The sequence below is a fragment of the Oreochromis niloticus genome, linkage group LG5, assembly GCF_001858045.2.
Source record: "Oreochromis niloticus isolate F11D_XX linkage group LG5, O_niloticus_UMD_NMBU, whole genome shotgun sequence".
Lineage (NCBI taxonomy): Eukaryota > Metazoa > Chordata > Actinopteri > Cichliformes > Cichlidae > Oreochromis > Oreochromis niloticus.
Genome location: NC_031970.2, coordinates 37462826 through 37481813, shown reverse-complemented (window position 1 = coordinate 37481813; position 18988 = coordinate 37462826). Strand labels below are relative to the sequence as shown.

The 18988-nt window shown below is 39.9% G+C and overlaps 1 protein-coding gene across 4 annotated transcripts in view; it reads left to right on the top strand.

The window, feature by feature from the left end:
* Positions 1–18988, top strand: part of fbln2 (fibulin 2) — a 73571-nt gene that overhangs the window by 22839 nt on the left and 31744 nt on the right. For all 4 annotated transcript variants that reach the window (XR_266203.4, XM_005452233.3, XM_019358563.2 and 1 more), the window contains exons 3-5: positions 13073–13196; positions 14093–14222; positions 15192–15372. Coding sequence is in view for 3 of the 4 variants with exons in the window: in XM_005452233.3 (XP_005452290.1) it covers positions 13073–13196; positions 14093–14222; positions 15192–15372 (435 nt within the window). In the remaining variant the exon portion in view is untranslated. The remainder of the gene's footprint in view (positions 1–13072; positions 13197–14092; positions 14223–15191; positions 15373–18988) is intronic.

Sequence of the window (18988 nt, the reverse complement as noted above, 5' to 3'; positions counted from 1 at the left end):
AAAGTAGATGATGATATAGAAGTGGCTCTCTTCTTCTTATCTATGAATTTAGGAAGATGGCTGAGTTTGCTTTTGTTACCACCCTAGTCAGTGCACTTTCATTGCGACCTGCCAGAACTAAAGTGGGGCATCAAGCAGCTAATCATCCAGAAGCCTGCATTTGTTTGTGCTTTAGGACTTTGTCATGAGACAGAGTCAACAAATGCTTGGATCTACTGTTTAGTGCATTCAAATCTTTGCTACTTCTTGATGAGGAGGAGGGGTAATTGGGGAAACAGATTATTTTTGCAGCAAACTAGGCCACAAATATTGGTTCACAATGAAAACATGAAACAGCGAGCTGAATGAAAAGTAGCACATTATACTGTCCTGGTTGCCTTTTCATAATGGAAACCACACATCACACGAGGTGCACACCTCCAAATTAACCAATTAAAAACTATTTAAAAAAGCACAGTCTTACCAAGGCACCTCACATCAGGAAGTGACCAGTCTGTTTAGTGCCTGTCACTACAAGTCAGCCCTCGACAGCTTGTATGAAGTCCACAATTTGTTAGGCTTTTGCTTGCTCATATCTTACATTCTGAAGACTTTTCCTCACCATGATGAAATCTTGAGCAGTCTTCGGAGCATCCATTATGCCTGTTTTGGAATAAGAGTATGACATTGGAGTGCTGGCATAAACTTGTTATCCAATATCCTGTCTTAGCAAGAGAGTTCTCCCCCAAGTAAATTCAAGGACCACAAAGGGGCCAGATTTAACTTTTCTTTCTTCTACTCTGAGAACTGTTGTAAACATCCTGATATAAAGACTGAGCATTTGACTATGGGGCGAAATTGACCGCTGTTGTTGTAAATACACTATGAGCACTTTAATTAAATTGCACTCTCTTGTATGTTGCTTGTTGTTCTTTTGTTCATTGTCATTCTTTTGCTTATATGCGGAGGCTGTGCGCCTGGCTGGGTCTCTAGCATTTGCCAGTGACTACTGCAATACCTTGGATAATTTTACAGGACTGTAGCTAGTGCTATAGAAGAGGAGCGAGCATAAGGGGACAAGCATTTTTTAAGTGGCAAGTAATTTCAGTTCAGTTCATTTTTATTTATCAAGCACCAAATCACCACAATAATCGCCTCAAGGTGCTTTATACTGTAAGGTGTAGACCCTTCAATAATACACTAAAAACCCAGCAATCAGACAACCCCCTCTGAACAAGCACTTGGCAACTTTGGTAAGGAAAAACTCCCTTTTAACATGAAGAAATTTTAAGCAGAACCAGGCTCAGGGAGGGGCGTCCATCTGCTGAGGGAAAGGAGACAGGACAAAGATACGCTGTGGAAGAGAGCCAGAGATGAATAATAACTAATGATTAAATACAGAGTGGGCTATAAACACATGGAGGATGAAGAAAGAACAATATTATGAGAGGTTCCCAGCAGCCTAGGTCTATTCCAGCATAACTGAGGGTTCAGGGCCATGCGATAAATCCCTGATTATGAATTTTATCAAAATGTAAAGTTTTAAGTCTGATTCTTAGGAGAGTTTTAAGCAGAGAGGGTGTTGTGGTTCCACAGAACTGGAGGCCAAGGTAATGCCATCCAGAGTAAGCGCCTCATTGGAACCCATGTTTCTAAGATTAGGGCAGAATACAATCACTTCAGTTTTATCTGAATTTAGAGGCAGGAAATTAGAGGTCATTCAGGCCTTTAAGTCTTTAAGAATATTGATCTGTGAAACCAGCACCCTAATACAGGAAGTCCGAATCATCTCCTATGAGTTTTACCCAGTAGGCAGTGCAGAGCTTAGATGGACCCGATGGGTAAGGGGACTCGCTCATGATTCTCTTGTTCAGAATCATACATAATTATGGGTTGGTGACAGATTCCTGCAGCCACACACAGACACCAGTCTGCCAAGGTCGAAGCTGGGTCACGTCTACGCACACAAAATCTAGAGATTAGAATAATTTTTATTACTCAAACTGCATTTCTTATTCAACATATTAATTAGATTTATCTCTTTGATTAAGAATCAAAATGATTTACTGTAAGCACATATGGATAAATTCTGTTAAAGCACTCTGTATCATTTTAAATATAAAAGGCTGAGTGTTAAATCTTCATATTTAATGAGCAGCAAGCCTGGGGGACTTTAAAGATTTCAAGATGACACAAATTGGTGCGTTTCATCTGGCTTCATTTAATAAACCTGGATATCATCTGCACAGCAATGAAAATGTATACCATGCCTTCAAATGATACTGACTAATGGAAATGTGTATAATGTAAGTAGAATTGGTTCTAGCACAGAACCCTGTGGAATGCCATAATTAACCTTAATGTGTGCAGAGGACTCCATGTTTACATGAACAAATTGGAGTCTATAAGACAAACATGATTCAAACCACTGCAGCACAATACCTTTGCGTGCGCTAATCTCTTTAATATTGTGGTCGATAGTTTTGAACACTACACTAACATCTAGCAGGACAAGCACAGCGATGAGTCCACTGTCAGAGACATCTCTACTTTTAAGATTCCCTTTTGTCAAAGCTTATAATTGGGATTGGGTCAGGTGACCCTGAACCCTCCCTTAGTTATGCTAGGGAGTTTTCTTCCTGTTAAAAGGGACTTTTTCCTTCCCATTTTTGCCAAGTGCTTGCTCATAGGAGTAGTGTTATTGATATGGTGACATTACAATGTAAAGCACCTTGACGTGATAAATAAAACTGAACTGAACTGAATCGAATTTTAGCTGCTAAATGTTTCATTGTGTTTTCCACCTGGTTGTACTGTTTAATGCCCGGTAAGCAGCACATAGTGAGAATGGTCTCACACAACAAACTCAACATACCATGTTAATATTTACATTTTCAGCCACTACCAAAACCCTCCACTCTGGGATTGCTGTGACTGACAGATGTGAGAGGCAATCTGAAAGAGAAGTATGCATTTTGTGGCCAATCTGTGCAGCTTTCTCAAACTCTTGCTTTCAAGGCCATAGCTCAGGCCTCATCCAGACTGTTGCTGCTGTGGGATTCCTAACAAAATGAGCCTTCGTGATGCAGACACCATTGAGCATAATGCACACTGACAGAATGCGAATGTACCAGAATATAAAGGAAATTACTCATTACGGACATTTGCTGTGAATAGGTTTAGAGCTTATGCACCACATTGGTGTTGTATTGCAGCAGTTTATTACATGTGTCTGTTTGATGTAGACCAACAAAGATGAATTAAACATTTAGGTCAAATTTGGAACATTGACTTGAATTTGGATTTAAAAATGCCTGGCTGTCTCATACTCAGAGGAAAACAGCAGAGGTTAATTCTCATGAAACAGCTGGAGAAAAACCCGGAGAATTTCTAGCTTCGCCTCCGAGGAAGGCAGAGCAGCACAGTACTGTATGGGGCTTTTGTTTTCAATTTTTGTCAAACCGCAGCTCTGACTCAGTGTAAGGACAGGCCTTTGAACTCAGCAGTTTCTGCTTTACAGATGAGACCCTGTAAAGCTGAGTGGGAAGAAAGGCCAAGAAGAAATGAGGACGATATTGGTATCACTGTGGTCATGTTAATATCTCACATGATGTTTGTTGGGAAATTCAACAATCCATACATTGACCACAATAATGTCTTAGGTTGTCTTAGACTGTTGGTCACGGACTTTGATCGCATAACCTTGAAGAGATGCAGCAATTCATCTATAATGCGCCAACTTTACTGGCAATTTCCACAAGACGCACAAACACAATCTGTCATGTAAATCCACACCTGTTTCTTGAGTTGAAATTGAAAAGTGGCTTGTCTGCCAAAAAATGGTTTGAAATGGTTGACAGGTGTGATCTTTGGCTGCGGTATCTTCCTCCGACAGGAAGCTGAAAATTAAAATGTAGAGAATGAAATGCCGACATTTTTTGAACACGTGGAGCTTTTTCCTTTTTCTTGGGTTTTACTTAAGTATTTTATCACAGAGTTGGTCAGACTAGCATGCATTGATGGATCAATGCATGCTAGTCTGACTTACTGAACTAAATGTCTGTCTGGCATAGGCATACTAGGATGAGAGGGGGGTTTTAGTAGAATATAGCCCAACTTTTCCCATAAACAAAGTATTAAAAAAGTTGCCCAAACTGGACAAACTACTCCTAGTAAAACATTGCTGATGCTCCCAATATCGTCTGTGGTAGGGCTTAAGAGAAGTCTGCAGGCAGAGGCTAGTTTCCTCTTGCATGTTCTGGCTTTAAAGGTACTTTTAGTGGAAAACATAAATGTCATACATGATGAACAATTAAGAAGATTCTAGGCTTTGCTCTAAACATTCAGGGCTTAATGTGTTTCTGAAATCACTATATTGTATTGGATTAAGCCAGGGGTGTCCAAAGTCCGGCCCAATTGCCCTCAAGTAATTTTATAAATAGGATAGAAAATGGCCCGCACTTCAACTTTTGCTTGAGTGTATTGCACTTCTTAGTTTTAACACCAGGGGGAGCTGCTGTTGATCAAGGCAGTTGCTCCACCAAAAAGGACAATCACAGAAGAAATTTACCCCCAAGTTACCAAACATGGCAGAACCAAAGAAGCGAAAGGTAGAAAGTGAGTGCAGAAAATTTCAGACACGGTGGGAGAGTGAATATTTCTTCAAAGAATTAAAGGGGAAGTGTGTCTGTTTGATCTGCACTGAAACTGTGGCAGTTATGAAAGAGTATAATGTACGACGTCATTATGAAACCAAACATCAGGCCTATGCATCCTACACTGGTGCTGAGCGAGAGCAGAAATTAAAGCAAAGGGTAGCTATCCTGCGGGGTCAGCAACAGTATTTTTTTCGTGCTCAAATTGTCCAGGAAAAGGCTCCAATAGCAGCTATGAGGTCGCCCAACTCATGGCAAGACATGGCAAGCCTTTTTCAGATGAGACCTCATAAAACGCTGCCTCGTTAAAGTCACCGAAATAATGTGCCCGGAAAAAGTGCAGGACTTCAACAACGTCAGCATGTCCAGAAATCCAGTTGTGCCACGCACTGAAGACTGTCAGCCAACATTAAACTGCAACTGTCTGATAAAGCTGTGCTTTTGATTTTTACTCCATCGCATGCGATGAGAGCACCGATGCCACAGACACCGCACAGCTGCTAATTTTTTTTTGCGGGGAGTGGACGAGAGCACGAGCGCTTTAGCTGAGTAAAAAATATATTCCACAGTACCCGTGTGTTAATAACCATGCATGTGCAGGTACACATGCTTCAAATATCAATAATGCGCATCAATTCTGTCACTACCCTGCTTTTGCGCACCACTTTCTTATATGCGTTTTTCTTGTTAACACACAGAGTACACGCCGCTGTGCACAGCGCACGCACACGCAAAGTCAGCTGATCTCATCTGATGCAGATTTGCTCCTTGATCAAGTGACATTTGTCCGGATTTTTGGCACGAGTGGCGTACGAGAGCACCGCGGCTGGATGGCCCGATTTACATACCCAGCACAGCTGATACTCACCAGAATAATTTACTAAAATTATATGCACTCCTGTTATTAAGTCCAGTTCAGTCTGTTAATGTTGATAATCGTTTCAAACAGACATTAATAGGTGTGTTGCTAAGCCTAAGAACTTAAATAACAAACTTGAAATGTCCCCGTCCCATTTTCCCCTTTATTGTTTTTTCTCTGTGCTGTAAATCTTCTGTCCAAGAAGAAATCTGAGGCTGCTGTTCTGAGAATGAGCTACCAAAGCTTTTTCTGAATAAATCAATAAAGATCCATTTATGGAAAGCTGTGATGAAGGCAGTTTTGTCTTTAATTATATTCAACAATATAACACATTTGACCACTTTTAAATGATTTTTCTAACTTTAATACACTGCAGTTAAGGTTATATACCTAATTTCTAGTAAGTGGCCCAGCCCCTCCTATAGTTTTATGTATGTGGCCCTCAGTGAAAAAAGTTTGGACACCCCTGGATTAAGCACTTCAGTCGTGGCTGGTCAGTGAAGGCCACTGTTCATTTAAACTACTTAAACATTCTAGACAGTAAATTAAATATTTATTATATCGTTATTAAGAGAATTATACTGTGCACTTGGTAAGCATGGCAGCATTTATTAAATATTTATTCTATTATTCACATTCTTTATATTGTCCCACATCACCTTTAACTCTGGAATCTAGCACTGCGCATCAGAAAGAAAGTAGACTGATCTTACAGGAGAGAGGTGCAAGTGTAACAAAAGAGAGAAATTTCAGTGTTTAACCTTGAAAAACTAAGATTGTCAATAATAAACGTAATGGTTCCATATATTGGTATAAATGCAGAATATGTGGTAATTATTATGTGAAATATTAGACTTTCGTCAAAGCAACTAGCATGTCGCCTTTATGCAGAGCGTAGTGCATGGAACAGGGTTATAGCATCAATAGATTCATCTGCCTCTTTCTGAAATGAAGGTAAAGATCGCCAGTAACCAAAACCAGCAGCGCTTAGGCAGGGGTTTAACATCATTCATTTAGTTAGCACTATCCTCCACTATCCATCCTCCAGCATCCTTGCATTGTTCTAAACTATTACCTGCTCTGGCCTCAGTGTGTCCATACGAACTGCACACATAAACTAATGAATAGGCAGGGAACATAGAATCCATCATGTTTTATGTGAAAAGTTGTTCATTTTAACTTGATCCAGCTTATGTTTACTTTATGCAGTGCATATTATATCTTTATTGACCCCTTTGTTACTTGTTAATTAGTTTACATAATGACAGGATTTAGCACCTTTCACTACTTTGTTTTTGTTTTACAAATGCACAACTTTCCCATTTTAGTTTATCAAACAGGTAGCTGGAAAACGTTCAGTAGCCTGATTCAACACCAGCTGCTGAGTATCAAAGGGTGCAAACAGTGGTGATTGGTTGAAAAACAAACGGGAGCATTTAGCAGCTGAAACACCATACATAGTTCTCTGAGGTTGGTGGAGACCAACATGGAGCTTCAAACAGAGTTAATATAGGACTTATAATTGGACAGAAACACAACCATAAATTCCTAAATTCAACTAGTGATGCTTTTAGAAGATGATGTTATGTTTATGTACAGCTAACAAGTTTTTTCTAAATCGTTCAGTTGCATCTATTAAGAAACCCGAGTATTTGAGCTGGATTTGTGTGAAGTTTTTTCACACAAATTCTTCTTTACGACAATCAAAAAGGATTAAAGATGCGATGAGAAAGTGAGTTCTGCTGATTTGAGTGTTATTTGGTTTGCTACTGCCCTTTCACATAATATAAATTAATGCACCTTTAAGACATATCCAGTACATGCACTGATGTATAGTATTTTTAGAATTTAAAAATATATATATGTATACTGAAAATACGTTAGACAACTCATGTTGATGTGATTTCTTGTAGCAGCAAAATACAAATAGTGTTTGGTGTCAAGGCTCTGGGCTCACCACTTGCTGGAAATACCCATGAAACTGAGAAATGATTCATAAACATATCCCTGTGGCCCACAGGTGGATGCTATGGTGCTGGTGGGACTGGGCAGCAGCAGCACTGACTGACAAGACAGAGGGAAAGATGAGAAATACTACAGCTTACACTGACTTTTAAATTGCGGGAGTGTGCTTAGTATATGACGTGGGAACAGTCAAGGATGTTGGCATGTATTGATACATTGCCGCTCGTTTTACCTGCCTGAACTAGCTCCGTCAGTGATCAGCACTAACTGGCTGATATGTCTGGGGAGCCATGAATTTGCATGATAGACCAGTGACTAAATATATCACCTCATGAGCTCCTAGACCATCCAAATTCCTGACATATTATAAGCAGCAGACATTCATGACATCACGCGATCACTGGTTGTTGTCATTCATTTTCAGGTGGTGCAGATGGGTTCACTTGTGTCTCAGTGGGGTGGGTGGTAAGGTCTGTGTTTGGCCAGACAAAATAATGATGGGTGAGCTGTGTGAGCCTGGGCTAATCTGTCCAGACAAACCCCATGGGCTCTCCTTAGGTGGACGGATGTCTCTTATTTTCAGTCCATCTGCTACATGACCAGCTGGTTTGATAGGCAAGGCAGCACTGCCATCTCAGCAGCTGCTCTGACTATTTCAACAAAAGGTACTGACAGAAGTGTGGTTTTAAGCTATAAATATATGTGCTTACCTTCTAATTAGAAGGCTACTCTTAACTGTTAAGTTGCATCTGACTCTGCATCTGAAAATCATGTTTGGCTTTTGGCAGGAACTCCTGGAACATACTTTTCATAACAGTGAGACATTATACTGCCTTCCACTTGCCCCAATGAATATCTGTATAGAAACTCAGGTTTGGATAATGTTTTTTGCATGTCTATACGCTATACATCATACATGATCCAGAAATATTACACAACAAAATATTCTTAAAATTCTTAAATGAGACATCTATCCATCAGTCCATCATCCATCTTCTTCCTCACATCCAGGGCAAGGTTGCGAGGGCACCAGCCTAAGCAGAGAAGTCAAGACCTCCCACTCCAGGCAACCTCCTTCAGCTTATCTGAGGAAACACCTACAGATTCCCTGGCCTGCTGAAAGATATGATCTGGCCCACTGTTATGAGCCATTTAGTCCCTGTACAACCGTTGTGAATGGTTGGTCTGAATTACTGTCGTCAATCCTTTTAACAGTTTGTGTGGACAGAATTTCTAGGCATAGCCATGCAGTGGGAAGGCCTCCACCTTTGTGGCCTCGGGATTTCATCTCTACATTTTGCGGATGATGTAATTCAGTTGGTGGCCTCCAGCTCTCACTGGACCGGTTCGCTGCCGATTGTGGCTGGAATGAGAAATATCACCGCCAAATCTGAGGCCACGATACTCAGCCAGGAAAGGGTGGAGTACCCAACTGAAGTGAAGAAGAAGTTTAAGAGTCTTGGGGTCTTGTTTATGAGTGAGGAGAGGGGGGTGAGACACTGACAGGATTGGGGCCACGGCTGCAGTGGTTCAGATGCTGTACTGGTCCATCATGGTGAAGAAAGCTGAGTGTAAGAACAAAGCTATGGATTCACTGGTTGATCTAAATTCCCACACACGCCTGTGGCCATGAGCTATTAACATCCCATTAAGAAAAAAATGAGTGATTCAAATTTTTTTGTTTAGTCTGACCAAGAGTCAGAAACTGAAAAAAACCTTTGTGTCATGCAAAGTAGACCATTGCCTTTGTTGTATGCAAATCTATGGGGAAATAACCTTTGGACTTCAATGATTTACAGACTTAAAAGCTATAAGCAGCGTGTTCTTATTATTGGCAAGATACAAGCCTAAGAGCATTTTGTGTCCCAGAGTTTCTCAGTCAGAGCCAAAATGCTCAACTTGAAACTTCACTTGACTAATCAAAGGTTGATGTCACTGATGTCCTTCTTTAAATACCTTCCAAATGTGCTTAAATGCAGTGGGTGCCAATGCAGGCCAGGCTAGCCACAGGGCTTGTAATACACTGACAGAAACCCAGAATTGTCACATTTAAGAAAAACGCACCATTATTTAGATGTTTTTGTAACATTTTCGCTTAATGAAAAAAAGCTACTTTTTGTTGTTTCCTTATTTACAAGGCGTCGCAACAGCTGGTGGTTCCACATGTTTTAATTGGCAGATTTTTACACAGCATTCTCTTCCTGACACAGGAAGGGATTTGTGTCTCTGCCTAGAATCAAACATGGGATCGTTCACTTGTAAGGTGAATGTGTAATTTATTATGCTCTGCAGCCACTGTTTTTGCTTCATAACTTATTTAAGCCATGAATCAATTATTCAGTTATTTCAGTAAATCGACTATTTTGTTTGTCAGTAGTAGAGTAAGAGCACGGCCATGGAAATACTTTCATGTAGCCTACACAGCAGTTTAAGTAGGTGCCCAATGAAGAGAGAGATTTTTGAAAAAACCCCAAAACAAAACAATAAACAGATTTAACAGATTTTAGAAGGCATTTGTGGATTTGACAGTAAAATCTCACAGATTTGACAATGACAATGTTTTGGGGAAAAAATGAGAAGTCATTTTTTACTTTCAAGCATCCTACAAGTGAATGCTGTTTTCTAATGTCAATACTTATAAATTATGCACAGTAAGTCTTTGCTATAAAAATTCTTTATCAAGCTTTAAAAGATGTTGGACTGGGATGAAGCTGAATGCAGGCAAGTGAATTCAAAAAGAATTTCAGAGTGAAGCTCGACTATTCTTCTGTGTTCTTGGGAACTATTTCTGGGTTTTTTTTCTATACGAATGTACAAGCGTGCAGAATGGGATTAGCACAGTTTCAGACCAATTATGGTTTGAGGTGAATAAGGTAGATATTACATGCATGCAGGAAATGGCTAAATCTTATCAAACTGCTATATTTGACTCCATGTGGAGCCAATTCTCTGATGTAGCTGGTTTTAATTACGAGAAATAAGCTTCATGTTTCAGCACAAATCCAGACAGTGAAATGTAATTAGCTGTGTGTGTGTGTGTGTGTGTGTGTGCATGTGTGAGTGTGAAGCACTCATTTTTAATGTCTACACGCTTTTATGCATAGAAAAGTATGAACGTTATTAAAATTCTTTTGTTTTTACTGCTGATTTTTGTAAATGTATTTTTGCTGTTGTTGACAAATTATATTCCTGTCTTCAAAGTTATAAAACAAAGCTTCATTTCACAGCAGCCTGAGTGTGAAGAATATGCAAATGTTGTGTGCTGTAAATAAGCCAAAGAAGGTTTATTGAGTTGAAAAACAAAAGCTCTTTGTCAGTGGCTTTTCTTCAAAGGGCACTGAGTGAAGTGTGTGTGTGTGTGTGTGTGTGCATTCATGGTAATATGTGGATAAAAGCAGCAGGGTGAGACGGTTTGGGGGACTGACGTGGAGGCGATGGGGAGGCAGACGAGCTCTTGGCTAGAGAACCAGGCAGCAACAGCAGTTTGTCTTATGGTGTGTACATCCCCCAACCAAGCTTCACACAGAGCAGCCAGGCTTGCTGTTACATGCTCACCGGAGGGAGGTGGTGGTAGAGGGGGGCATTGAAGTCTCTGTTGGGAGCTTGCGGTGTGGCAGAGATGGTCATTGATCATTGGCTACCAAATCAGGGTCCTCTTGATGTAGACAATCTTTGCTTGCAATCAGCTAAATGGAAGCAACAAATTGAGCTTTTTGTTTTCTCCCTCTTTTGAGCATCAATAGCAATTTGTTGCTGTGAAGTTTAGAAATATGAAATGCATTCATTCAGTTGTGGGGATTTAATTGGTTCCTGGTTTCAAATGCGTTCTATGCTTGTTTGCCTCAGTTGATGGCATTGAAATTATGACATTTTGTTCCTCTTACCAAAATGATGGCAGTTGAGATGGTTTTAAAGAGGAGCCATTACTGGGACTTTATTTTGGTATTCTCTCACTGAATGACTAAAATGGCCAGTTAAGGATTGCAACTGATTTAATTTACAGAGCCATCATGCCATCCTCAATGGGAATCAGCTCTGTGTCAGAGAACATCTCTGATCCTCACTCCCAAACAAAGAGAACTACAAGCTCGTGACCCTCACTTTTATCTGTTTATTTGATCTGACTCCAGTCAGATTCACTTTAATTAGAAAAACTGGTTTAAAAGTGGCAAAAGTGCCACAAATCTGAAAATGGACTCTCCAAAAGAGGGAGCGCTCTGTGAAGCCAAGCGAGGAAAGAATATTCTGCTGAGCGGTCTAAAGCCCAGTTACTTAAAATACAAAAATATATACTGATGAGACAAAACATTATGACCACAGCATATTTAAAAATATTTCCCGCCTCCTGTTTTTACCACATTTAAGCATTTGGGATGTGAGGAAATCTGGTTCTTTAGTTTTGCATATAAAATGTTTCTTGCACTGTACATGAGTTCTGCTCCTGAACAGCTCCATATCTGGAATTCAGGCAGGTCACTTTAGCACAGACTTACAACAGCTGTCGGAATACAAGCAGGATTTCATTTAGCTCTGTCTTGCTTAAATAACCATAGCCTCCCCTGAAAAAGTAGGATGACAGCATGTGGTGCTCAAAAACTTGGACATATTAGCTAGTATTAATGAAGACTTCATAGATATGCACGTTACCCATGGCATATCCTCTACATACCCCCCCAAACAATCACAGATGCTGGCTTCTAAAGCCAGATGCCTCAGGCCACTTTAATGAGCTCAGAGAAGGTGGGAGTCTTTCTGGATTTGGTTCAGAAATATTTTTATCTTGGAAGGGTTTTAACATTTGTAGGTCCACTGATCACTGACAAGAGATGTTACGACAAACATCATAGGCATCAACCAGTCATCCACAGTTTGCAAAGTTTTATTTCCTCTATGGTTTTGTGTCACGTGTACAGAGATTTCTTTCAAATCAAGGTCTGTTGTTGATGGCATTTTGAAAAAAGTTCCAAAATTGTATTTTTAAAGCATCTATCTCTGTGTGTCTATGTAGTTTATCACACAGTGGTCAGTCCTTTTTACCTGTTTGTTTCTGAAAGGCATAGACTCAGACTGATAAAACCTTTTGGAAATATTTGCATCAAAATGACACAAAAGAGTAAAATTGCTTTCAAATATTTTCCTTAAAATACTTTATGTATTTTCTTGTACTACCTTCTCAAATGGTGTTTTTGTTAGTTTTTTCTATAATGGCAGTCAGGGAAAAATATACTATTGGCAAAGAAAATCTCATCATCTTCTGGCACACTGCCCGGAGTCCTGTATATATTCACAACCCTACCAAAGGACTCCCATTCAGCTTTTAAAAACTGTGCAGTATAGCTGAGTAGGTTATCCAAGACCTGACCAAAAAGGAAAATAAAATGGACTACTGTATTCTGTACCTCTTTAGTCAGCTGGAGAAATCTTTAAGGCACCGTCGAGGGCTGCTGCAGTAATGTTTCTGTCAGACAGCTTAATCTTTTCACTGTTCTCTTTGGGCCTCTGTCTGCTCCATACAGCGTAGCTGTGCACACATGTAGAATACTGCTGAACTGTTTTTATTCCATCAGTCATGTGTGTGCTGACATATGCATACCTGCATGTCTGCTGTCTGCAGATCCAGGTGTGTCCTCTGAAGACCTGCTGCAGACCTGCTGCACTGCTGGCCAGAGATGGGCTTCTGAAAATGGTCACTGCAAGAACATGCCTCTGCTCACTACTGACAACCTCTCTGTTTGCAGGTAAGTAACATGAAAGTATGAATTTTTAGTTATTCAAATGTTCATTGTGGTAGCTGCTGTACACTAACTGTACACATGAACTACTTACTCATCGTGCTGCACATTATGCAAAGTATGAGTTAAAGTCAGGATTACTGAACTCTCACTGCTGCCATTTCCTACAGTGCCCCATAGAAAATAAAAAATGACCATTATTACCTTTATAATTTAGACGTTTTGATTATACTGCAGTTGAATGTTGATAACATTGTAACCATTGCACGCTGTCTTATATGAACTATATTAGAATACCATCATAACTGATTTATCATATACAAATAACGGAATGATAAAAATAGTGAGCTACTGTGACCACTGTCATCGGTTCAGGAATGAGTTTGCAGAGGCCAAGTTGGAGAGCAGTTATCCCACAGATACCTGGAAGCTACAACTTTCACTTATACAGTCAGGAAGGGCTGGGATTAGGATTAACCTGTTAACATCAGAGCCACGGGATTGTCCATCACTAAATTCATCATGGATGATATTTCTTTCACAGCAAAGAACAGAAATAAAAATTTAGAAGTTGTTGCTACTTGGGTTATATGGAGCACACTTTTTTTCTTCAGACGGTCTACAAAAGATGGCTGAAAAGTAAAGTCACTCCGTCATTACACTCCGTTTTTACAAAAAGCCATCTGGTTGTATAGAAGTCTATGAGGACACCACCTGTGACCTCAGTAAACACTTTTACTAACTTGTTTATGTCTCCATTATTTATATAGTTGACATTAATATGCATAACGTATAATTTATTTTTAACATATAGAGTAATATGAAGCACAAGAAAAGTGCTAAAATACTTGCTGTGTGTGTGTGTGTGTGTGTGTGTGTGTGTGTGTGTGTGTGTGTTCCAGTGTTGCACAGCAGCAGTGCTGTCTCAGCTCTGTGAAGGAAAGACAGTGTGAATTAGGCGTGACCTCAGCCAGAGGTGGAGACACCTGTGACGTGGATGAGCAGGACTCGTGTCTAGATGACTCCTATCAGGTACGCACAGTGGAAGATTCACAGGGAAGAGGAAGACAGTTGAGTCATGACAGATGGTGAACAGATCCACCAAGTTCTCCATGAAGCAAGCACAGGCTCACTGTTGTTTTGCTTTGTTAACAGAAGCGAGGAGAAAATTATGTTTTTTTTCCTTTCACAATAACATAGTGAAAGTTGCATTTGCCAAATGAATTCTGAACTTAAACCACATTAGAATTTTGACTTATTTGAAGAACACAGCTGCAAAAGCTTTTAAATTAAAATCTTTAATGCCGAATTTGAAGCCTTAATTTGAAATGCAACATTTTCTAGTTTCTAAGTAGTTGAGTTTTACCTTAACCCTAGAACACTATCGCCGGGTGATTTACACCCGGGAAAATACATTTACATGATTTCTCTCTCCTGCAGCTGTTTGCGTGTCGAGGAGCCTGTGCCTTCACCAGGGAAGTCTCAAATTTCCCAGGAATGGGTGGACCAAAGACCAGCTTTCCAGAGTCATTATTTTGTTTTAGGAGGGTTTTTTTTTTTTCATTTTGTTAGACATGGCACAGTTGAAAGTAAAAGACGACCACTCTAATTTGTCATGTGTTGTCATATTTTGATATATTTGATTACTTTTTATTGGTTATATTATATCGGGTAAAAATCACCCGGCATTAGTGATTGTGTTACTATTTATAGCGATAGTGTTCTAGGGTTAAATGTTCCGGTATTAGGTCATCTGCTTGCTGGGTTTTAGAGGATGGTTGCAAAAGCCAGGTTAACATGTGGTTTTCTTTACAAAACATGACGCAGCTGAAGTCCTTTGCAGTGCGATAAAGCAGCTTGCTCATCTGTTTGCCTTTCATGCTGATGTTTACTAACCAGCAAAAAGCAGAGGGCCATAAAGTGAGGTGATGATTAGAGATGTGAAAGACACCCCGGTGATACTCTCCTAACAGGCTATGCTATTGTTGTGCGGACTGGCAGGTGTGCTGCAGCTGCTGTGTGCTTGGCTTACGTGTTCGCAGTGAAGGACGGGGTTGTGATGCCCACCAGCACCTGGGCTATCCATGCGGTCACATCTTCCTCACTTGCTGCGAGGAAGGGGATGCTCTGAGCCTGTTGAGGAGAAAGCAGAAGCCAAGACCAACTGCCCTTCCCAGGAAAGGTATCTGTAACCCACTGCACAGTCAATTTCCAAAACACATACATTATGCACTTTGCACATGCTAGGACTTATACTATGCATAATAAAAAACAAGCAAAGGAAGTGGCCGGTGAAAAAAATGTAGTAATTATGACTGAAAGTTTCAGAACCTTTGTGAACTGTTCTTTCCTGTCTCAACAAAAATATTCATGTAGTGAGGTTAGTGAGGTTAGCTATGTGCCCTTTGATCCATTCCGGTGCATGGCCTACCACATGCTCATTAAATTCAGCAGGTGCTATGTTAATTATCACAGCATGTCACGTTTTTTATAAAATAGGCTGCAGGAAGCAGCGAAAGCCAACATCCGACAGTCTTTCCAGTATGTCCAACAATTAGGTTTGAAATAACATGCCACATTGTCATTCCCACGTGAATCGGGGGAAATGCTATCAGTCTAATTCATCTTTTTTAGATTTTATTTCTCTTCATGTTTGCTTTTATTTTGTGATGGTCAGTAAAGAGAAATTTAGGGAATGTCTTTGTTTCCCAGTCACAGTTCTGTGGATCTGCTGCTGAGGTCATGCAGCAATAGATCCAAAATACGAAGAAACAGAGATTGAGTGTAAAATTCTGTAAGAATATTTAAAGTTACTTGAGTATGAAAAAGTAAACAAATACATTCACAAACAGAAGATATTTTACATCCCCCATATTGCTCCTGTCTGTTTAAAAATAAATACATTTCCATAATGAGCTCCATTGATGACATTAACTGCTGGATGTGTAGGAACTTTTTAGAACTGAACAGAGACAAGTCATTGTAGGTCAAAGAAATCAGAGACAGAAAAGGTGTTCATATTTACCATCCTTTTCTCAGAAACACAGTGAGCAAGTCAGGAATGTTGCCATCAGTTAGGACATTCAGTTCAACTAAGTTCAATTCACCCTACAACATTACAGAGAAAATAATCAAACGGCCTGCTTTTGGGCAAGCATTTGGTGACAGTGGGAAGGAAAACACCCTTTTAACAGGAAGAGACCTCCTGCAGAACCACACTCAGGGTGGAGAAGCCATCTCCAATGACTGATTGGGGGTGAGAGGAGAGAGGACTTTATGCTTTATCAAAAGGGAAAGTTTTAGGCCTAAAATCCTGGATTCTCCTGAGTCCAAACTGGGAGCTGAAAGCTTTGATATGATGCTATGAGATCTATGGTGATCTTATTAATATGGCATCACATTAATGAGATTGCTGGAAGTGCTTTCTACCAGATAAAAACATAGCAAGAATTTAAAAAACTCTCATCTCAAAGTGACTTGAAGAAATTTGTTCATGCAGGCAGATCATACAGGTTAGAATAATGTAAAGCTCAGGGTACCAGGACTATCCGCGAAGCATGAGTACATGGCTGAAGGAAATTCACTGGTGTGCGCCGGCAGTATACCGCTGACTTGCTCAGTGTCTATAACTCAAATGGACCTTTCAGGTCATCATGTGCAAATAATTAAACTGCTCCCAGGATTGGAAGTGTGCTGAGGGTGCTCTTATTACTGTGGTCCTGTTCTTTGGATCAAGCTACCCACTGACCTTAGATCAGTCACATCTATGTGTACATTCAAAAACAGACTCACAATCTTTTTAATCTCATGGGCTTACATTTAATAGCTTTTGTCTGTTTGTATGTTTGTTATGGGTTAGGTTTCTGTGTTTTTATCTTTCATGTTAAGCACATTGAGTTTATGAGACATACACACTCCTCACCAACTTCTCACGTATTTGTGGCTACTGGCAAAACTGCACTGGGACAGCAAGCAGTCCAGATCTGAGCCATCAGTATTTTATTCTCATACAAGCCTATGTCAGATGCTCAGGGCGGATCGGTCAGGAGTCACATTACCGTTGCAGAGTAATGGGGAGCTGTGATGAATCAGGAACAGATGGCAGCTCGGGCTGTTGTCTCTCTACTTGGGCCAGCAAAGTTTTCCTCTGTCTTTGATCCAGCGGGTTGTCAAGAAGCTCAGGTTTAATGCAGAAGCATTTCAGCAAACCTTTGCTTCTCATTCCATCTGCAAAAACATGACTGCTTGTTAACATTTCACTGAATATGACCTACATACCTTGTTTGCAGCTGTAGGCGCTATTAGAAGGGATTTGCATGTTTTTCATCAATGACATCAGAATCGTGATGGGTGACATAAAACTTTTTACAAAAGCAGAAGAATCATTCCATAATCATTAGTTTGTGGTTTGGAAGACCCTTTTCCGGCTTCTTAGTTTTATATATTGGGAACAGACACACGGCATGGAAATGCAGTTCATTATTGTCATGGTTGTCCTTTAATGGGAATAGTTGTTTTTTAGTACGATGGTGAGGTAAGGTTGGTCTTCTCAATGCTTTAGGCTGTCATTTCATTCACAACATAAGAGGAATTCCACGTAATCCTGCCCTTTAATAGGCTCTGCTTGAACAATCGACTGCAGCTCATTTCCTTTAGCTTCCAAAAAAAAGAGTGAATGATGTCATTCTGAAGTGGGAATCAACCTGCTGAGAGCTTTGCAAGGTTTTAAAGTTGCAAAAACTGGTGACGTCCATTCATTGTATGTAATAATTCTCACAAACACCCTCACAGCATGCATGAAAGATGCTTTTACTGTGTGAGTGTATTTTGAATTTTAGAAATTGCATGAGAAGCACTGTAATTGTTTCCAGGGGGGGATACTTTGAGTCTTATGACTCACTGCCTTTTAATTAAAGCAGGAAACATTTAATCCTCTGAATTTAAACCCCAGGTAATGACTGTGAGAGAGATTTTTTAAAACTCACATCTGGACATATTATTGATAAATTATATTTTTGTAATGTATCTCTCCATGTCTTCTGCACTACAAAGGGAAAATGCATCAAAGTGTGAGTAATAACCTATATCCCGAGCACAACATTTATGGACATTTTTTTTTCCGATCAGCCTTTATTTAGTCCAAAAATACTTTGCTTTACAAATGTAGCCCAAAGTGGCACGTACAGTAACCCTATTAAAGCCTTAAAAGCTGATCTAGGACCAACCAAGTCATGTGACCATAAAGATTTAACAAGATTGAACGCAGTCTTGCTTGAATATTTGTCACCTTCTTGGGCAGAGAACCAGTTTTCAAAACCATATCAAATCAAACTGGAGGAGGTCTAGTTTTGTTGTTGCAGTGTTGGATAATGAGGCATACAAGTTTAGCAATATACATTTATTACATCTGCATATCGACCGTTTGAGATAAAACATTTTGTTTTCAAGGTGATCTCAATCAAGTTGGGTCATTATTAAGTGTATAAGGCACAGTGCACTTTTTCAAAATTTTCAGAGAGACAGTTCAGTAATCAGAGGTGGCAAAAGCACAGACATTCATTACTTAAACAGAACTACACAGACCTGTGTAAAAGTTGAAGAACTGATCCAAAAATGAAAAAGTATCAGCTCTGAAAAGTATTCAAAGAAAGAAAGTCAAAACCTGGACCTTTAGTTAGCAGACACACAAACAGTTTGTGTGTCTGCTGATGTTTGTTGGTCTGATAGAAAGGTTCCATGTGAAATCGATGAACGCAACCCTTTCCTGATGCAGGTTCTGCGAGAGGTTTCTTCCTGTT